General features: G+C 57.9%; 1 protein-coding gene across 2 annotated transcripts; it reads left to right on the top strand.

Moving 5' to 3' along the window:
- The first annotated feature begins 383 nt into the window (after positions 1-383).
- On the top strand, positions 384-12,105 carry HSPB8 (heat shock protein family B (small) member 8). Of its 2 annotated transcripts, none has more exons than XM_080649546.1 (4): positions 384-571; positions 1,603-1,982; positions 7,385-7,448; positions 11,013-12,105. In XM_080649546.1, exons 2-4 carry the CDS (start codon positions 1,616-1,618, stop codon positions 11,170-11,172), a joined length of 591 nt encoding a protein of 196 aa, XP_080505672.1. In that variant the 5' UTR covers positions 384-571; positions 1,603-1,615; the 3' UTR covers positions 11,173-12,105. The 2 variants fall into 2 exon arrangements, with proteins under 2 accessions (XP_080505672.1, XP_080505671.1); XM_080649545.1 differs by lacking the exon at positions 384-571 and adding an exon at positions 1,108-1,360.
- Positions 12,106-21,706: the final 9,601 nt, after the last annotated feature.

Genomic DNA, 21,706 nt, shown 5'->3' with positions numbered 1-21,706 from the left:
GGCGGGTGGGGTCACCACCACTGGGGTCCGGTCAGTCTGCTCAGCAGGCATCAGAGATTCAAGAACAACCCAGACCCCCTCCCAGGCCCTGCCGCCCCATAGCTGCATGTAGGGGCCTACCCCCAGCGCCCCTGTTTCCTCGCCTGCAAAATGGGGTGGTGATGACACCCCTGTTGTTGCGAGGGCTGCAGTTGCTCCCCACACGCACGGGTGGGCACGCAGGGCAGTAGAGGATGGTGAGTGCGGGTACCCTCCATGTTATTATTTTTAGCAACTGCCTCATGCGGGCAGCACTTAACATCACAACGATTTCTCAGCCAATGACTCACTGAATTCCTCCGCACCCCCACCCACCCACGGGCAAGGCGGGGCTGAGCCCCAGAAGCCCACAGAGGGACCGCCTGCCTCAGATCGCCCACCTGTTGGGGGCAGATCAAAGATGGGCCCTCCCATCGAAGGGGGGTTTGTAGTCATCCTCCAAGCCCCGGGGGCGGGGGCGGGGAACTGGAGAACAGGTCCTCTCTGCCTTCAGGGTCAGGCCCGGCAGCCTGCCTGGGAATCGCACCCGTGGGTAAGTTTCAGTAGTGACCTCGCAGTAACAGTAGAGAGGCCACCACTAGTTGCCCGGCCCACGCAGTTTCAAGGGGCCTGGCACAGCGAGCGGCGTGGGTGAGAGCTCAACTCTGAAAACACGTCGGTCCGCCCAGCGCGGGAGGCTGCGCCCACTCCTCCGGGCACCCGCCGCGAGCTGGCTGCTCTGAGGTCCATTTCACAGGAGGGAACGGGCGCTTGGGGAGAACCTGAGAGCCTGGCAGGCGCGGGAGGCGAGCTCAGAGCTGTGGGCTGCTGCACCCGGGGCCACCTGCCCTCAAGTCCGCGGCTCCCGGGTCCCGGTCCCCTTCTACGGTCCGGGGGCGGCAGGATCAGCAGGCGCGGGGGAAAGTATTTGCAGAGGGTGATCTGAGCCTGCAGCCAGCAGAGGGTTATTAATAGCCGGGCCTAAGTGCTGGCTGGGAGGGCGGCTCCGGGGGAGGGCGGGGAGGGCGGGCGGAGCCGGCTGGGGGCGGGCGGAGAGCCTGTCCCAGGGGCGGGCTGCAGGGCGCTCCCAGCCCCCTCGGGCCAGCTGGGCGTCCGGATCCGCAGGGCTAGTTCATCACCTCGGAATACTCCCGTGACGGACCCTGGGCAGTACCACCTCCAGCCGCAGCAGCTATAAATAAAAGGCTCCCAGCCCAGAAGCCAGGAGAAGTTTCTAGGCCTGCGTCCCAGGGTTTATTAAGCTCCTGGCTCCACTTGAGACCTTGGCGGCTCTGGCTTCGAGCCTGGACAGCCTGGGAGGACAGAGGCTGGCGGATCGCGGGTGAGGCGGTGTGGGCAGAGCGCTCTGGGATTCTGCAGGACCAGCCCGGGTGGCCTGTAGTGGCCGGAGAGTCTTTGGGGGTTGGGACCCCAGCCTGGTGCCTGCCTCCACCCTCCGCAGTGGATGGTTCAGCAGCTCTTGAGGCTGAAGAATTAGCTTGGAAGGCTAGCCCACCCACATCACCTTGCTGTGTGACCTTGGGCAGGTGGCTCCCTCTCTCTGAGCCTCCGTTTGCACTCCAGCTCAGCATCCGCCATGGCTGATGGTCAGATGCCCTTCTCCTGCCACTACCCAAGCCGCCTGCGCCGGGACCCCTTCCGAGACTCGCCCCTCTCCTCCCGCCTGCTGGACGATGGCTTTGGCATGGACCCCTTCCCCGATGACTTGACTGCCCCCTGGCCCGACTGGGCGCTGCCTCGACTCTCCTCGGCCTGGCCAGGATCCCTGAGGCCGGGCACGGTGCCCCGGGTGCCAACTGCCACAGGCAGGTTTGGGGTACCTGCGGATGGCAGGAGCCCCCCACCCTTCCCTGGAGAGCCCTGGAAAGTGTGTGTCAATGTGCACAGCTTCAAGCCGGAGGAGCTGATGGTGAAGACCAAGGACAGATACGTGGAGGTGTCTGGTGAGTGGGGATCAGGAGGGAGAGAGAAGGGGTGGGGTGGGGGCTGCAGGTTGGAACAGCTCAGAGGACTTCTCCCGGAGGGGAAGCTGTGAGGGCTGACGCAGGCGACCTCAGGGCTCAGGAACGCAGCCCCAGAAGTTCCCTTTAGGGAGAACTCCCCTGGCCGGGAAAGCTCGGGCTGCGGGGCCTAGGGGCGCCGGCCTACCCATCAGAGCCGCAGGGAGGTGGGAACCCGGCCGGATATGGTGACGGAGAATCGCAGAGGAAGAAGTGACACAGGCATAGGAGTTGAAAGACAGAAGAGAAATAGGGTTTCTTGCACCCCAGCATCACAACATAGCCTCGAAGGTGTGTTTAATGTGGAGTGTTAGCAACAGCCTGGCTTCAAGGGCAACACTCCCCTTGTCCCAGATGAGAACACTGAGGCTTAATCGCCACTTTAAGGATACCAACTGGTAACCTTGACCAGGCTTCCTGTCTGCCAGACCCACCTGAGCGCTTCGCCTGCAGCTTCTCAGTCAATGCGACCCGAGGGCAGGGGCCCCGTGGGCCTCCCCTTCTTACAGACGAGGAAGCGGAGGCACAGGGAGGCTTAGGGAACGCGCCCAAGGCCACCAAAGGCTCAAATCCAGGCTGCCTGCGAGTTGGAGGCCAGAAGCGAGTCGGTCATTTAAGCCCCTACGAGGGACGAAGGGCCGGCCTAAACCTCTCCTGTTCCTTCTCCCCAACACGCCTCCCCCCCAGCCCTGAGGACAGAGGCCTCCAGGCCCACTTGGGCCGAGGCTAGGACCCGGCGGGATGCGTCCAAGGTCACGCTGTGAGTCAGCAGCAGGAGGAGTCTGGGCCTGCCCACACTCTGGGAGAGAGGAGACGCTTTCTGTCGCTTCCCTTCCCGGCAATTAAAGCTCCATTAAAAGGAGCTGGTTCCCAGCAGGCTCTGCCGGCCAGAAAATCAATAAAAGCCTCGCAAACACGGTGGGCAGGACCAGCCCTGGCAGGAAGGCGTTCATGGGCGTTTCAAAGCCCGGCAGGTCGGAATGATAAACATCGGAGGTTCTGGCAGGCGTGGAGGCCCGGAGTCAGGCCAGGGCCACGTGCTGCCGGAGGGGTCAGCCAGGGCTCTGGGCAGCCGGGGCCGGGAAGCTGGGCTAGGGTCTGAAACAGGCTCCCCACTGACCGGCAGGTTGTGCAGGTGACTTAGCGGCTCTCTGCTGTTTCCTAATCTGGAAATTGGGGTTCAAAGGGCTACAGGAGCATAAGGATGATTGTATCCAATGAGCTGATGCGTGCAACGTGTGGGTACAGAATGCCTGAAACGGTTACTGAAGCTGATGTTGCTAAAATGCCAGCCACACAGGAAGGCCCTGAGAAATCATAAATGGCAGATGGCCTTCGAGACCTGGGTTCCCACCCTGGCTGCGCTGTTCACTCTCTGGATGGATGTGGACAAGAACGTCTTTTCACCGCTGAGTCTCAGTTCCCTCGTCTGCAGAGTGGGGATCATCATAATATCTATCCCACAGGCTACAGAGAAGCTTAAATATATGCAGACAATATGAAACAGGAGAGTGTCTGTAAAATGGAGCTGGTGATGGTGCCTGCCTGGCGCCCCGGAAATGGGCATTATTATGACCACCCTCTCTGTCTTCGTTTTAATTAAGGTTCCTGAGTTTTCCACCCCAGGTCGGAGGGTCCGGTGGCCCTTCCAGGAGACCTCTGCCCAGCCGCTCCGTCCTCTTTTCTAGGTGCTTCTTAACAAATGGGATCGGGCAGCTCCAAGCCGAGATCCCAGCTAAGTCACTTACTGATCCAGAGGCTTTGAATGCATTTCAGAGCCTGTTTCCACATCTGTAAAATGGGGTCATTGGGGAACATAAAAAAGACAAAGACAGACAAAGCCTTTTGAGGCTGTAAAATTCTCACAGGTATGCACTTAGCCACCTTGGCTTGACAGAATCCAGATCCGCTGAGAGGACATACAGTCTCTCCCGAAAGCAATTTGGAAGATCAGATCAACAGCAGAGGCTCCATCTAAAATGCAACTTTCGAGGGAAGTCAGACGTAAAACCGGTCTCCCCTCCTGCATCTCACAGTGACAAACCTGTTCCCCACGCACTCTGTGCTGAATACCTGCATGGCTCGCTGCTTCCTCCTGTGGACTTCTAAGTCAACATGGCTAGGTCTGTTGTACCCCTTTTACAGATGAGGAAACTGAGGCCCAGAGAGAGGAATTCACCTGAGATCACCCACTTCTCCATGGCAATGTCTGAAATCCAAAGCCAGGCCAACCTAGCCAGTTCCCGGTTCCGATTGTGTGGCCCTGGGCCAAACCTCCCTACCACCTCCTACCCTCAGCGTTACCAGGAAGGTGGACTGGGTCAGTATTTGCCAAACAGTGTTCTTTTAGCTGTCACTAGGCTTCTGAGAAATGGATGGAGGAGGGCGTCCAGAATTCTAGAAGGTGCCAGATGAAACAACATTATAACCGCCCTCTTGCTGTGGGGCTTGGCAGAGCGTTGAGTTTGCTAACGTGGTTTCGGACTCTCTGAGAGACGGCCTTGTCTTATCTGACACATGTGAGTGTCCAGTTCCAAGGAAGTGTTTGGATGATGCCGGACCAGAAGATTCCCATCATGCCTCTCACACTCCCACCCCGCCCTGCAGCCACCAGCCAAGAAACGTTCCCTTCCTTGGCCACTGGGCCAGGCTCTGGCCGGGGAAGGGACTGGAAAGCCCCCAAGACCGTATGCCCAGCCCTTCTCCTTAACCCCAGGGCCCCCGCCGGCCCGGTAACAGCCTGCTTTCTGCAGCTGGGCCAGTGGCTTTCCCCTAGTGCCGATGCCCACATTTCTCCAAGGCTCCCAGAGGCCTCTTGGCTTCCCTGGACTTCAGATGAGTTCTGTTTTTCTTTCTTTAATCATGATAATCACTTTTTTATGTTTACAAAAATCAAATTATTCCCACGTAGAAAATAAACAGGAAAGCAAAATAAGAAATTAAAAATTACTCATAATCCTTCAACTGCCCCTACTAAATAGATATTCAAATGCTATGCAAATTAAGCGTTAAGGCTCAACACCTTCTTTCAACCAGATGAACCCCACCCCAGGCCCCTCTTATGGAAATCAGAGACCCTCTCCTCCCTGACCCCAAAACCTTGTTCTCAGAGCACGGACAGGGAGGGTTAACTTCTGAGGGGCAATCCTGTCCCAAACATCAAAATAAACCACAAGCGTTTACCTTCGCACAATATTTTTACAACTTACAAAGCAATTCTGTGACTGTCATTCACTCCTCAAAGTAACCCAATAATCAGGATGCTGCTGTCACCCCCATTTTAGAGAACAATACACTGAGGCTCTGAGAAAAGTAGATGTCAGAGCAGGGACTCAAGTCCAAAAACCACATACCTGCCTCTGAACTTTGCTCCTGCTCTTCCAAGCTGTGTGACCGTGGGCACATCATTTAACCTCTCTGAACTTCGGTTCCCTATCCACACAATCGCAAGCATAAGGCTGGTGTGAAAATGAATGGAGTTGTTACAGGTGAGGTGCTTAGAACAGTGGCTGACACCACACAAGTGCTATATGGGTTTGCTATTATTACTCTGATCCCCCGCTTCCTCCTTTGTTATTCCCAGGACGCAGTGTGCAGAAGGGCTGAGTCAGAGGCACTGGCCTGTCCCCAAGGGAGACAGGCCTCCAGAGGCCCAGGCCCCAGGGAGGGGACCAGGGGCTGACCGCGCTCCTCTGGCCGCGTGCCAGTGTGAGAGCCGGGCAGCTGGTGGTCAGGGCTTGGCAGGTCAGAACAGACTCTCAGAGCATCAGCACATTCACAGAATAGCAATACTCCAGTTTCAACACCATTTCCATCACTGCCCCTTCTGCCCAGCTGGGTGATTGAGCAGCACAGATCAAGCTTAGAAATTCTAGAACCCGGAATTTACCCTAAAGAAGCCCAAGAATATCGGTGCAGCGACATTCTTTCCATATCAGGAGCTGTCCCGGTGCCCAAAAGCTGGGGACTGGCTGCATGACCTTGTGTACCCCACGGGGACGCCGGGCAGCCGTTAAAAACCACGTCCAAGAGCATCTGCCGTAACAGAAAAGTAATTACGTAGAGTGTGTTAGCAAGATCCCACTGGGTAAGCTCTGTGACGCACAGCTACACCACATAACATCTATGCATTTCTAAGCACCCAACGAAAAGTCTGGAACACCCACAAAAATGCCAGTGGTTTTCTCAGGGCGATGGGGCTATGGGTGGTTTTGATTTTTTTTCATTATTTTCTAACTTACACATGCATTATCTCATAATCAGGAAAGAGTAATTAAGAAAAGAGTAATGAATAAAAAAGCAATTAATAATGTAGTTACCTATAAATGGTCAGTTTTTCAAAATCTGGGACCACAGAAAATAATATATCCCACCAGGTTATTCAGTCTAGATTCCCAAGCCCCTCCGAAGGGTGTCCCTGTGTAAATGAGGGTCCCTCGCCCTGGGCTGTGGCCCCACAAATGAGGAGGGGAATGGTTCCCCCGACACTAACTCCTTGTTTACAGAGAAATGAGAGACACTCTCCCTTTAAAAAAACAAGAATGGGAGAGGGCTACCAGGCTCAGAGTGTGTTATATAAACTGCCAGGGGAGAGGAGTTTGGGCCCCGGCCTCCTGGTAATTTCATCTTTTTCCTTCCTAAGGAAGGAAAATGAAAGAACGACACCCCCTCCCTTGCCCCCTGCAGGAGGGAAGGGGCAGTTCACACCATGGAGCCTTCCCTTCCTGAGGCAGAGCCCCTCTGGGAGGCTGGGGGGGCGGGTGCTAGCAGACTGAAGCGCTGCTGCCCACAGCTCTCTCAGGACCAGGCGCAGGAATAGGACTCGGAGCTAATAGGATGGGCAGAGAGGGTCGGACCCAGCACCTGGCTTAGATTCAGAGAGAGCTGGTTCAGAACCCGGGGCTGGGCCTCCGTTTCGGCACGGGTAACCCTGAGCAGCCCATCCTGGGAGGTGGGGAGGGTCCATGAGCTGTGCAGCCAGCGGGCGGCATCGGGGTGTTAGCCCAGGGCTCTCCTGTCTGCTGAGCGGTGGGTGCTGTCCAATGAGGGCTTAGGAGATACAAGGCCACACGGGCCTGTGACTTCCTAAGACGACACATAATTGTCTACAAACTGCAGTCAAGGCCTCCGCTCCAGGCCATGGTCTTGCTTCATCTCCTCAGCAGCCTGGGAGTGGGCTCAGGTGAGGGCCCGAGGCTCAGACTGCTGGAGCCTGGAGTCTAGATCAAGCCCCAGGCCACACCATGAGCGGGGCAGGGGCAGGGGCAGGGCTTGAACCTGAGCCTGGGCTCTCATCAGCGGGAGCCAAGGGACTCAGATCCTGACGTGGCATTCCTCCCCTCCAGGCAAACATGAAGAGAAGCAGCATGAGGGGGGCATTGTGTCCAAGAACTTCACCAAGAAGATCCAGTAAGTGACCCCTGGGTGCGTTTCCGGGTGGGCGTGGGGGCGGGGGAGGGGCTGGGACCCGCCTTCTGGGGTCCGTACCCTCCTGGGCATCGCTCCTTTGAGACACCCGCCCCTCTGATGTGGGGTAGGGACCTGAACCTTCACCCTAAAGGGGGAAATGTCACAGCAGAGGAATCACGTAAGCAGAAGGCCACCCGCAGAGCCAATGAGTCAAAGCCACACAGAGCCCCACTGGCAACCCCGTGGGCAGAGGAGGCTGTGGGTCCTTACGCTGCCGGCACACGCCTTGTTTCTAAGCCATCAGCCGCCAGGTGTGCTTCTGGCCCGGGTCTGCGTCCTGGCTGCAGCTCAACATGCAGGGCAGGAGAGACCGCACCTCCCGGGATGGAGAGCCGTGGGTGAAAGGTCCTCACGGGTGGAATTTAGAACAGCCCGAGCGACCCCTCACCCTGAACGCCCTTTCCTCACGGTGAGGAGGACGGAGGGTGACGCTAGCCCTGCGGCCTCCCCACCTGCAAATCAGAGGAGATGGTGGCCCAGGGTCCGCGCGCAGCAGCCCCTGGCAAGTGGGCGCCGACATCACTGTTATCCTTGCTGCTATCGGTCCTCACTCCGCCCAGCCCTGGAAAGACAGCATCAGCCGGATTCCTGGGCTTCTTTGGCCTCGGGATCCTGCAGTCCCGTCCCCCACGTGTCCTGGCCTGACCCCCTGCGATGCGGGTTCCTGGAAGCCGAGGGCACTTCCCCATAAGGCAATGGCCTAACTGTCTCTGCTCACTGGCCTGCCTCCCAGGACCCCTCCCCGCAGTCAGGCACCAGATCCAACGCTGCGGAGGGGAACGGGAGGGCGGGGGGGGGGGGGGGGGGCGCGGGGTGTTTCTTTCAAGAGGTTCAAATGAGGTGTCCCCGCCTCACAGACAGAGCTGCGCTGTGAAGGGGACTGAGGCAGAAAGAAGGCACCGCATTAATCGCCTTAGAACATGGCCATTTGCGTGGATGCTGCCAGCTCTGGGGCCTCGGGGGAAACAGCTCGCTGGGAGTTACTGACCAGACAGAACAGCCTGAAGCGGCCGGAGGCAGGGCTGCGGGTCAGCTGGGCCGGCCGCTGGGCCGGCAGCTGGGCCGGCTCCTGTGACAATACTGCACTAGCCACTGCCCTGAGCCCCCCAAGGGCCCTCCCAACCAACCAGCCACCCTGACCTGCCCCGGACCCTCCAGAGCTCCCCACATCCCAGAAACTAAGGGTCCCCAGGGCCCTCCCCCCTCGCCACGGCGTGAATCCTCCCACTCTGGTTGGTCAGTGCCCAGCTGCCTGTGGTTCAATCTTCTCATCTCACCCAGGGGCTTGGGAGTCCAGGCTCCACTAACCTGAGCTGCTGTCCCCCGTTCCCCGCGGAGGCGGCGGCACCCCGATGGGGCAGGAGAGGATGTGTGCGAAGCGCTTAGCACAGGGGATACCTCAGGCTCCTCCTTGGGGAGCGGCCTTATTAAAACCTCCAGACCAGGGCACCTGGTCAGAGACCTTGACTGAGTCTCTCCCCACCGCTGGGCCTCCCTCTGCCTTCCCTCCCCAGGGGTAAAATGAGAGCTTTGTCCTGGGCAATCGTGAAGACTCTTTGGGGCTCTGACATTCTGGGGGTCAATGACACGGGGCTTTGTGCTGAGATATTCACAGCCGTCAGGGTGCACCTGCACGGCCCACGGCTGCAGAACAGTGCAGGAGCTCACCCTCAGCAAGCACTTCCTGCGTACGGGGTTCTCACCACCTGCAGGGGCCGACACTTCCGTTACCCCTTCCCCTTTAAGGAAATGGGCTCGGGGGCGAGATCAAAGGCTCCAGGCACACAATCAGGAAGAGTCAGAATTCGAACTCAGGGCCCTGGCCGGGTAGCTCAGTGGGTTAGAGCATCGTCCCGATAGGCCAAGGGTTTGATCTCCACTCAGGGCACATACAAGAAGCACCAATGAATGCGTGAATAAGTGGACCAACGTGTTTCTCTCTCCCTCTCCCTTCCCCTCGCTCTAAAATCAATATATTTAAATTTGCCACCATTGTATCCGGTGCCCACTGGGTTGGCATGCGGACGGTTAAGCAGAGTTGACCCATCCCAGCAGCCAGGGGGAGGGACAAACTTCAGAAGCTCAACTTGGCAGCTGCCCATGTTCCCTCTTCCCTCCTCCCCACAGGCCCTGTTAATGCCCGCAGCTTCAACTGGGCTGGCATCTCCTGGTAGATTCGGCGCATGGGCTACGGGCTGTCCCTCCAGGAAGGGCCCTGCCCATGACCCAGAACGGGCTTACCTCACTTCTGGGTTCTTTCATCAAGACCCGGGGCTTTGCTTGTACAACAGGCAGAGCCAGCGGGGCCAGGAGCGCTCTATGGGGATCGAACCTTCTGTCCCCCCGCCCCCGCCCGCCATGGTCCCTTTTTCAAAAGTCAGGTGCCAGAGAGCTACTGTAAATCCAGAGACCAGGATTCCAATTCCATTCCCATCTGCCGTTCACCAGCTGTGTGACCTTGGACAAATCACTCCTCTCTGACCTTGACCTCCCCATCTGTGAATCAGGGATGGTGATAGAACTCACCTGGTGGGATTATGGTTAACAAGGAATGAGATGACTCAGGTGAAGTACCTGGCACACAGGAAACGCTCAGAGGCCGTTTTTATTATTTTTATTCATAAAGGCATCCCGAAGAGGTCACCACAGGTTCTCCCAGTTCCAATGGTTTGTTGGAGAAACTGTGTCCTGGGTAGCCTCATTCACGCCAAACAATCCCCACATCATGGAAGCGGCTTCAGAACTGGAGCCGGATTTGGGTTCAGAAAGCCCATCCTTGACTTGCTTGCTCACTCACAGAGCCTGTCCTCTAATTTCCCCAAGTCTCCATTCAACGCTCGATGCCACGGGCATATCAACTCCTATTAACCATTCGGGACCCACTGCAAAGCTCTGACCAGGTCATGCCTACACATGTGTTTAGGAAACAAAACACTTATCACCTACTGCAAACACCTAAGATGTGCTCCAGTCACAGCTCATTCTAAACATCACCGAGGACGTTGGCATCGGCATTCTAGCCAGGCGGCCAGCCTGACCCATTCTGCCGAATTGCCCATTCCATCATTAATTCCACCCGCAATGCACGTGGCAGGTGGAGACACACCTTCCTTCGCTCTGCGCGGGGAGGGGCTGGTGGCCATTCCTGCCAACAGCTGGTGAATGGTGGGTGCTAAGTGGAGACTTGAACCTGGAAGTAAGTTACTGCTGAGCAGCATTTTACCACTTGCAAAGCATGTTCACATTCTTCGCAAAGACTTCTAAGGCTCCAAATGCGGTACACGTTTAATAGAACGATCTCCATTTTGCAGAGGAGAGAACAAGCCCCAAGTAATTGAGTGGCCTTCCCAGGACCACACGCAGCGAGAAAGGGGCAGAGCCAGGATTCAGACCCAGCATCTACACCCCAGGCCCAAGCTCTTATCAAAAGTATTTTCTTTCGGAGGAACAGAAGAATGTGTGGCCCGCGTTAACATAAATGACCAAACCCTGTGCTCCTCCTAGGCTTCCTGCAGAGGTGGATCCCGCCACGGTGTTTGCCTCGCTGTCCCCGGAAGGCCTGCTGATCATCGAGGCTCCCCAGGTGCCCCCTTACTCCCCATCTGGAGAGAGCAGCTTCAGCAGCCAGCTTCCTCATGACGGCCAGGAAGTCACCTGCACTTGAGACCCGTCTTGGCCCATCCTTGTCACATACCGCCCCCCCCCACAAACCCCCAGGGCTTCTCTGATTCCAGGGTACATTAGTCATCACTTTAGCTGAACTCATAGACTTAGTGCAACTAAAATGTTGGGGGTCAGGGTAATCTGACCAGTCCCTAGAGAGTGTAGTACCAGGTCAGTGGTCGGCAAACTCATTAGTCAACAGAGCGGCAAACCGCGGCTTGCGAGCCACATGTGGCTCACGAGCCCCAGTTTGCCAACCACTGTACTAGGTGTTTGCACCCGAGGGCGCAATTGGCAAGTCATGCTGGGTTGCGTTAGGCCAAAATGCTGGAAGTTTTTTTTCTTTACCTTTCTGTCTTGATAAAAATGTTGTTCATTCAACAGTTGCAAAGCATGCAGAAGGGGACATAACATTTCACACAGTATCTCACCTTGCAAGGGCTGCTTTTCTCTGGGGACCTCGCATCACCCAGATTCCTATTCTGGGCCCCAATGTCCGTGCCTGCCCCCTGGTTGGCTGATGGAGCCCATGAGCTCACCCCACTGTGTTTCTGCAGCCCTGGCCTACAGAGGTGATAGCAGGGCTTACTCCCCACCGGGAATTACCCAACAGCCACGTGAAAACAGCACCTCTGCCCTCCACCCAGCACCTGCCGCACGTCCCCGAGTTCGCAGTCCCCCAGGAGTCTGGGAGCCCCTCAGTTTACCCTCTAGCTAAAGTCCCCCTTTCTTGTGTCTATGTCCTTGTCGGGATTTACAGAGGGGGCTGTCTCCAGACAGCTCCGCCAGGAACCAAGCAGAAGCCAGGCAGCCTGGCAGGCAGGATACGGTACAGAGCATATGGGTGGGACGTGTGCATCATTGTTATTTGAATTGTGCTGTTCTTTAGGAGGAAAAATAACAGTAAATATTAATAAAGGAACTGGTGTTCTTAGCCTTGTGTGCTTCCTTCGACTGAGGAATTAAATGCTACATCACTTAGATTTTTAATATCAATTGGGAATGCTCGTGGCTGCAAATACTAACACCCACCACATAGTGGTTTAACTGACATAAGCATCTATTATCTGACTTTACAACAAGTCTAGATATGTGATCTCACAATTATTTCTTCAGCTGTAAAACCCGAAGGATTTCCCTTTTTCCTCTGCCATCTCTGACAAGTCTCCCCTCTGTCTGCAAGGTGGCTGCAGCAGCTCCGAGCACCCGTTGGGGCAATGTGCAGGAGAGGAGGCGGGGCACAAGGCCCCTCATCCGCACTCTCTTTTGCAGGTTCAAGGTCTCTCCCATTGACCCAAACTGGGCATGTGTTTCCCCTGAAGCCAATCGCTGGCAAAAGGGAAAGGGCGGCCACAAGGGGCCGATCCACACTGGCTTCTCCTCTGAGCGGGAACACTGCTGCCCGAACAAAACACCTCTGCTGGGAGGGGAGCAGGCACTGTGAGGAAGTCAGCATTGCAGGGACGGTCGCAGACCGATGCGCCGGGGCACAGGCCACGTTCGGGGGTTAGGAAACCAAGTCAAACTGAAGTAAGCAAGGAGGTGCGTGTGGGTGGGTGCACACGGCTGAGAAGTCCAGGGTGAAGTCCCTTTCAGGCTCCCAGTGACGTCAACAAACGTTTCTCTCCATCCTGATGCGGAGGTGCTGCCTCCACTCCCAGTCCCCCTGTGTCCTGCCTCCCCGGCTCCTCCCCTCCATCCCCCCCGCCCCCCCCCCATCCTCTCACATGGCCACAAGATGACTCCAGTCACTACAGCCCACATTCTTCCACATTCCAGCCCTGGGGGGCGGGGGGAGAGGAGCCAGTCTTTTCCCATAGCGTTGGTCACATTCCCAAGAGTCATTCTCACTGGACCTGCTTGGGTGTCCCATGACCACCTTTGAGCTACAGCCCATGAAATCAGAGCTTTGGTTGGCCAGACCTGGGTCACATGCCCCATCCTGGAGGAAGTAGACGCTAATTTTACAATGAAGAGGCTGAAGCTGAGAGAGAAGCGGCGGCAGGGAGGTCACGCGGTGACAGCAGAACTGGAACCGAGATGTTTGCTTTGGGACCTTAATGAGGAGCTGCTGGGCACCTCCACCCCCCACCCCACTCCCCCCCCCCCCCCCCCCCGACAGCAGGGTCATGGCTGCTTCCCAAGCACCTGCTCTGCTGCTCCTGTGCTAGGAGCCAAGGGTGCAGGGGCCAATGGCCACGGTCCCCGTGGGCAAGGAGCTCCCGGAGCAGAGGGGGCAGGAAAGGAACGCCAGGCTCTCCGGAAGCCCTGCTGGGTGCCAGGCGCCGCACCAAGGGCGCCGGGTGTAGCAGACGCAGTCGCCCTACAAGTCTACGGGGCAGGGTCACCTAATCTCTAGTCTACAGGTGAGGGTGCCAAGACAAGGCAGGCTGCTGTGTCCTGCCCCTCGTCACAGCCTGGCCATCTGACCCCAGCACCTTCACCGTTAACCACCAGTTGCCCTGTCTGCCTGCTCCCCACAAAGCGAAATGAAATGTGAGCCCGTCCACCTCGGGGGAAGAAAGATGAAATTGAAACTGGAGAAGTCGGCGTTCACGCTGCCCGTCACCACCAGAGCCATAAGTAGAGACGAGGATGGAATCATGGTGGGCACTTCGCTCAGAGGGCCGGCGAGCTGAGAGGGCGGCGGGATATGTACCCTCAAAAGACCACCGTACATCTCACCTCAAGCCCCCCTTTCATACGGAGAAGAAAGTGCAGGTAAAGGGTTTGGGATTCAGGAGGGAGCAGTGGATCAGACAGGAGAAGAAAGTGCAGGTAAAGGGTTTGGGATTCAGGAGGGAGCAGTGGATCAGACAGGAGAAGAAAGTGCAGGTAAAGGGTTTGGGATTCAGGAGGGAGCAGTGGATCAGACAGGAGGAGAAAGTGCAGGTAAAGGGTTTGGGATTCAGGAGGGAGCAGTGGATCAGACAGGAGGAGAAAGTGCAGGTAAAGGGTTTGGGATTCAGGAGGGAGCAGTGGATCAGACAGGAGAAGAAAGTGCAGGTAAAGGGTTTGGGATTCAGGAGGGAGCAGTGGATCAGACAGGAGAAGAAAGTGCAGGTAAAGGGTTTGGGATTCAGGAGGGAGCAGTGGATCAGACAGGAGAAGAAAGTGCAGGTAAAGGGTTTGGGATTCAGGAGGGAGCAGTGGATCAGACAGGAGGAGAAAGTGCAGGTAAAGGGTTTGGGATTCAGGAGGGAGCAGTGGATCAGACAGGAGCCGCAGTGCGGTGACTCTGAGCGTCGGGTTCCCACCCTGAAGCTCAGGCGGACCCCCGCTGCGGCCCTCGCAGTCCCCCTGGGGCTCAAGGTCGGAGTGCGGGCGGGTCTCCTGGAGGCCAGGCGCGTCCGGTCACACATTCCAGCCCCTGGGACCACAGCTTTCTCCACCCAGCAGTGACCACGCCTATTAGCTGTGCATCTAAAGCTAAAAAATGTTTGACTTCTTGAGTTCCCCATCATTATTTCCAGGTGGGGCTTCGCAGGGGGTGGGGCTTTGCAGGGGGCGGGGCAGGCTTACAGAGGAGGGGCTCCCCCTGCCAGGTTGGAGGATCAGCGGGCAAGGAGGGGCCGCACAGGCAGAGGAAAACACATGAGCCGAGGCGAATGGCATGTCCCGGCTGAAATCCTCTTGTTCCCATTGTCCTCAGGATTGAGCACAGGCTCCTTGGCTAGACTAACAAGGCCTGTAGGTCTCAGGTTACCTCCACCCCACCCCCAGCGCCCTCCCCATCCCACCCAACTTCCCTCTGTCAATCCAACCGGACAAGCCCTCTTTTGTTAGCAGAACTTTGAACACTCTGTTCTCTTTCTCCAAGCCTTACTTTCTCGCCTCTTCACTGGTTAATTCTTGAGGTCTGTCAAGGCAGGAACGTCCGACCTGCAGAGAATTCTTGTCAGTTTACTGGAGCCCAAACTGACGACCTACGCCGGGGAGCAAGATCTCCAAAGATCTTGAAATGAAGGAGGGAACGTGAGGAAGATGAAGGGGAGGTGGGAGGAAGCACGGTGGGGGCTGGATTCCAGGACAGTAAACAGATCATGTGTCTCTAGAAGGTGGCTTTGCTTACTTCAAACGTATGTCACCTCGACTCAGAAAAACACGGACAGGGCTTGCTTACGGCAAAGAGAAACCTTTTACTAAAAATGCCATGTGCCTGGGGCGTGGCTGCCCAAGACCTGCGCCCGCACCCGCCCAGCTAGGAATCTGCCATAAGGTCCCCTGCGAAGCTCTTTCCCGTAAAACCCCTTTGGGACACAGGTCTCGGCTGGGACTCTCTCTCCTGACACAGCACACCCTGCCACAGCCGGCATTTGTGTAGCAGAGCAAATCATAGGCCCTGGCGGGTAGCTCAGGTTAGAGCATCGTCCCAGTGCACCAAGGCTGAAACCCAGGTCAGGGCACATACCGGAACCTACCAACGATGCGTGAACAAGCAGAACAACTGCTGTTCCTCTCTCTGTCTCTGTCTCTGTCTGTCTGTCTGTCTGTGAATGGAGAGGAGACGTCCCATGGGCAGGAACCTGAAGGGAGAAGGGACCATGAGAATGCCTCCTGAGATGTCACTGCCCACCTGGCCAGGGCCCTGGATGGCGGGGGCGACTTATTTAAATCTCTCCAGAGGGCATGGCTTCACCAGGTGACTGGACTGTTCCCCTGGTAGGCCACAGGTCTCTCAAAGGCCGGGCCCACATCTTGTTGGTCTCCGCTGTATCTCTAATTCCTAACACAGTTCCTGGTATATAGAAGGCATTTTGTATTCACCGGATGTATGGATGAATGCACGGAACAAATAAAATCCAAATTCCTTCCCACCGCCTTGAAAGTCCCACAGGATCCGGCCCTGCCACCTCCCAGATCCATCTCCTGTGGCTCCTGCTCTGCTCTGGTTCATCACACACGGCCTCTTTCTGTCCCTCAAACACACCGTGCGCACACTCGCCCCAGGCACACACCGTGCGCACACTCGCCCCAGGCAGACGCACCGTGCGCACACTCGCCCCAGGCACACGCACCGTGCGCACACTCGCCCCAGGCACACACCGTGCGCACACTCGCCCCAGGCAGACACCGTGCGCACACTCGCCCCAGGCACACACCGTGCGCACACTCGCCCCAGGCACACACCGTGCGCACACTCGCCCCAGGCACACACCGTGCGCACACTCGCCCCAGGCACACACCGTGCGCACACTCGCCCCAGGCAGACGCACCGTGCGCACACTCGCCCCAGGCAGACGCACCGTGCGCACACTCGCCCCAGGCACACACCGTGCGCACACTCGCCCCAGGACACACCGTGCGCACACTCGTCCCAGGCACACACCGTGCGCACACTCGTCCCAGGCAGACGCACCGCGCGCACACTCGCCCCAGGCAGACGCACCTTTTGCACACTCACCCCAGGCAGACGCACCGTGCGCACACTCGCCCCAGGCACACACCGTGCGCACACTCGCCCCAGGCACACACCGTGCGCACACTCGTCCCAGGCACACACCGTGCGCACACTCGTCCCAGGCAGACGCACCGCGCGCACACTCGCCCCAGGCAGACGCACCTTTTGCACACTCACCCCAGGCAGACACACCATGCGCACACTCACCCCAGGCAGACACACCGTGCGCACACTCACCCCAGGCAGACACACTGTGAGCACACTCACCCCAGGCAGACACACCGTGCGCACACTCGCCCCAGGCAGACGCACCGTGCGCACACTCACCCCAGGCAGACACACCGCGCGCACACTCGCCCCAGGGCCTTTGCACTTTCCCTTCCTTCGGTCAGGGTCAGGAGTACTCTGCCGCCAGCTCTTTGCCTAGCCACCTCCTTCTTACCCGATTTTCTTCGGTTTCTCCTCAAACTCCACGCCCCCCCCCCCCCCCAAGAGGCCTCACAACAGGCATCTCTGGTCACTGACTAATAAACACATCTCACTGCTGCATCGGCTCGAAGCACTCTGCAGAATGGTGTCCATCTGGTTGCAAACACACGTGCATATTGCAATCTGCGCGGCCCTCGACACACGTCACATCCACAGACACCCTGGCACGCCAACGCCAAGAGGGAAGGGCTTTCCTGTCTGTCTTGTCCACCACGGGGTCTTCCATGCTAAGTGCAATGTGCAATGCATCATGGAATAAACACGCACTGAATGGATGGATGAATGAATGAATGATGAGTGTGAGTCACCCTGGGAAATTAAGCCAAGGCATGATCTCAACCCCCAGAAACTCAGCTCATTTCAGTCTGGAGAGCTTCCAGCTTAAGGACACACGCTTTGTCATCAAAATAGATGACCTGACCCTTCCCAGGAGACCGTCAGTGAAATGACAGTGGAATATTGCTCCCGGGCTCTCGCTCCGATGCTGCTGCTCAGACAGGATCCAGAACCTGCCTCCCCACCCCACTCCCCTGACCAGCTCCCCAGAAAGTCGTATTTGCAGCCCACTCCACCGCCTCCCAACCGCCCGCTGGCCAGCGAACGCAGGTGGTGATATATGGAGTTGACTTGATTTGACCTTGAAGGGAAGAAACAAATTAATGTGTCTCAAAATGCATTCCGGGAATCGCTGGCTGGCTTTTCCCCCACCCCCTTCTCTTGGTGCCTCACGAGTTGTGCATCATAATGTGAAAATCAATCCTGCCTCTTAAATGAGGGGCTGAGGGTGGGGCTGCCAGGAAGTCCCCTCCTGTCCAGGGCCAGGGAGTGGGTAGAAGGGGTGGGAGGCCAGGGCTGCCGTGGGCTCTGCTCTGCTTGCTGAGGGCTGGCTGAGTCACCCCATTGCAGGGAGGTCAATCCACCGACCGCAGCTCCAAGGCCTCCTGGGTATGAGCAGATGCGGGCTGGACGCCGGGGAAGGGAAGGGTGGTCACGTGGAACAGCCTTGCCAGGCCCTTCTCCAAGGACAGCAGCTCTGGGGAGGAGACTCCCAATTCAGCCATTCGATGCACATGCCCTGAGGGTCTGTGCAGGGCACTAATTCACCGGCACATCCAGGTACGACAGTGCCAGTCCCAACGCCGAGCTATTCAGTACCATGTGGTACGTGGCATTGCCCGAGCCCTGAGGTGCCCCAGGTCCTAGTCCGTGTGAAGCATCGCTTTGTAGCCTGATGCTCTGACACGGGGCCTTGCTGCCTCTGGAGGGTCGGTCCCGCTCAAGCTTGGCTGACCCCTGGAGATGGCGACGGACTGGCCGGGAGCACACTCTGTATGAAAACCAGCCCATCCAGATCCCGCGTCCCAACCACATCTTTCTCTCACAGCTACCCTCGGAGCCGCTCTCTGGTGCCCTCACCCTCCCGGTGCCCCAACGCCCACAGAGATGCTCAAACTGCCTCCCCTGTTCCCACAGAAACCGCAATCAAGGCTCTCCTCACATCCCCACTGGGCCCCCTGCAGCCCGGGGCTCCCGCGTGGCCCCCGGGCACGGTGAGCCCTCCTCGTGGGATCTGAGAGTGCCACACGCTGTCTTCTCAACGGCAACCACCTCCTCATCTGTTGTCTTCGCCATCACTGGGAAAAATAAAGGCCTACATTTTAAAGCAGGGACACCTCCCTCCCAGCCCTCCCCAGTTCCTCTAGGAACAGCAGGTGCCTTGGGACTCGCGGCCGTTGGGACAGTCAGGGCCCTCGTCTGCCCCTCCCTGCCTCTGTGCGTCAGGGTGGCACTGGGCCCTCGGGACAGGAAAAGGCGGGCCGCTGCCCTCACGGTGCCAGGGGGCCGTGGGTAATATGCGTGGAAGCAAAGAACACAGCAGGAGCCAGGGCCGGGGAGGTCACGGAGCAGCGGGGCCACTAGGGGTCCGAGTTCTGGTCCCAGCTCTGCGCGCCCCGCTGCATGTGACCTGTCACCTGACCTCTGCAAGCACCTGTTTCCGCGTCCCCCAAGGTGGGTGCTGGCGATGCAGGGCCGAGGACTGAACGCGTGCTGGGAAGTGCTCAGCCCACAGGTGCCCACGCAGAGCAAGTCCACAGGAGTGGGAGCAGGTGGCCTCAGCGGGCCCCACCTGAGGCTGAGCCAGCGGCCTGGGCTCCATACCTGGAGCTGCTGTTCCAGCACCGGCCTCCCAGTTCCCGGTCTCCGCTTGGGAGAAGCAACACGGGAACACGGCACCAAGGGGCCTTCGGTGTCTGTTGTCTCAGGTCTAGAGGTAACCCTGACCCGCATTGCCATAACCCTCACGGTCAGGTAACCCTGACCCGCATCGCCATAACCCTCACGGTCAGGTAACCCTGACCCGCATCGCCATAACCCTCACGGCCAACTCCCCCTCCCCCCCCCCACCCGGCCTGCCCAAGAATGAAGGCTCTTGTGAATCAGGAGAAACCTGCCAATACGACCTTGGGATCTGAATCATATAATATTTTTATTGATTTCAGAGAGGAAGGGAGAGGGAGAGAGAGAAACATCAATGATGAGAGAGAATCACTGATCGGCTGCCCCCTGCACGCCCTCTACGGGGGATTGAGCCCCCAACCCGGGCATGTGCCCTGACCGGGAATCGAACGCTCACCTCCAGGTTCATAGGTCGACACTCAACCACTGAGCCACGCTGACTGGGTTGAAGCATATATTTGTATGAGAGCGGAGGGTGCCTTTAGCCCCTCGGCAGTCAGCACAGTTCCTAGGACACAGCAAGCACTCAGAGCATCAGCTCTGACCATCACCTCGTGGTTGGTGGTTACCCTGAAACCCGCAGAGAACGTGGTGGAGGGAGAGGGCAGACAAGCAGGGGCAGCCGGCAGCCTTCCTCCCTGGAGGACCTGGAAGTGCCCTGGGCGGCACTGCTTGGCCCGACTCACGCCTTTCCCTTCAGGTCCCAACGGAGGTGCCCAGGCACCAGCCCCCGCACCCCTCACTGGCTGGAGGGGAAGGTGGGGGTGCATGCCTCGCTCATGCCCTGATTAGAAGCCCCGGAGGGTTCTAGCCGGGCTCAGAGGAGAATGGGGTGCAGGGATGGGGCTGCACGGGAAGAGCCCAGGGGCTTGGCCCCAGCCTGGTTGGGGCAGGAGCAGTTCCTGATGCTTCTAGGAAGAAATGACATCGAAACCCGGAGGGTATTAGTAATGATGACATTATTAAACGTTTATTAGCTGCAAGGCGCTGTCTGTCTACGCTCTTCCATCTATTTTCCTATTTAATCTGAAGCCAATCCGAAAGGATCCAGAGACGCACCCACGGTCCCACAGCTGGAAGTGGTGGAGTCGCTGAGCACATCCCAGACCGTGTGTGTGCTAACCAGACAGCAGGCAGGGTGGGAGGAGGGATCAGGAGATCCTGGCAGACATGATAACTCTTGGGTTCAGTAGATGGAGCTATAAAACACACACACACACACACACACACACACACACACACACACACACACACCACACAAACTTGAATCCTCATTCAGAGCCTCACTTTCTTCATCTGTAAAATGGGAATAATTCATCACCACATTAGGGTGGCTGGGAAGACGAGCCATTTGTAAGCTAACCGTGACTACCGCTTAGGAATTGTTGCCATCCGGCAGCGAGGGCCAACGAAAGGCGAGGACCAGCTGTCCGGAAAGGTTGCCTAGTGACCGGTTATCAGGGGTGACTTCATTCTCCCTCCACCTGTTGGTGTCCCGTCAGTACTGCTTGTCCGCGTTCTGACAGTGACGGCTTACAAAACTCACAGCCAACAGGATGACAGAGTTCCCTGCCAATGGCCGCACGGGCACACACATGCCCTCAGGTCCAAGCCAGCACGGACACGGCTGTCAGGGGACAAAGGGGGACAGAAGTGACAGATACTGAGCACCTCTGGGTGTGTCCAAGATTTCACGCCAGATCAGCCCTTCCCAACACGGGTTCCATCAAAAGGAAGGGAGGGGGCGGGTCCTGCCCCCAGATGATCTCAGGAAGCGCTGGGTCAGACCCACGGAACATGCTTCTCCGGCCGGCGCTGTGCGCTGGGAACCAAGAGCAACCCACACACTGCGTAATGGGCCAGCCTCGCATCGGCGGCTAGCGACAGGCCTGTCATGTCGGAGGGACGGAGAGACGTGGATAGCTAGGAGCCGCTGTTACGCAGTTTCGAGGCTCAGGCACTTAGCAATGGCTCCGCTGGCTGAGCTGGGCTGGCTGTCCCGTTAGGGTCAGTGATGCTGTCAGCCGGAGCGGCTTCCCTCTGAAGGGCTGGCCGGAGGCTCGCTCTCGTGACTGTTGGCTGGAGGCCTCAGCCCTCAGCACGTGGGCCTCGCGCGGGGCCGCTTGGGTGTCCTGGTGACGCGGCAGCCGGCTTCGCCCCGAGCACGTGATCCGAGAGAGAGCACCAGGCAGGAGCCCACCATGTCTTTGGTGATCTGGCCTTGGAAACGGCATGACATCCTTCTGCAACTGCTGCTGGCCATCCTCGCCGTGGAGGAACCCAGGGTGGGGCGGAGTTTATTCCGAGGCCGGGGAGCTGGGCGTGAGGACGCCCACACCGACACCCATGGGCTCGGGGCTACCCGAGGCACAGAACTGGGGGTATAAACTCCATCCGCAGGCTCCTC

This window comes from Plecotus auritus (genome assembly GCF_963455305.1).
Source record: "Plecotus auritus genome assembly, chromosome: 13".
In the NCBI taxonomy this organism is placed as follows: domain Eukaryota; kingdom Metazoa; phylum Chordata; class Mammalia; order Chiroptera; family Vespertilionidae; genus Plecotus; species Plecotus auritus.
This window is presented reverse-complemented; position numbering and strand designations above follow the sequence as displayed.

Excerpts from the sequence above, each read along its gene's own strand:
- HSPB8 (XM_080649546.1), top strand. The coding sequence starts at position 1,616 with ATGGCTGATGGTCAGATGCCCTTCTCCTGCCACTACCCAAGCCGCCTG. Across the intron at positions 1,983-7,384 it reads CAGATACGTGGAGGTGTCTG|GCAAACATGAAGAGAAGCAG; the intron begins GTGAGTGGGGAT and ends CCTCCCCTCCAG. Across the intron at positions 7,449-11,012 it reads AACTTCACCAAGAAGATCCA|GCTTCCTGCAGAGGTGGATC; the intron begins GTAAGTGACCCC and ends TGCTCCTCCTAG.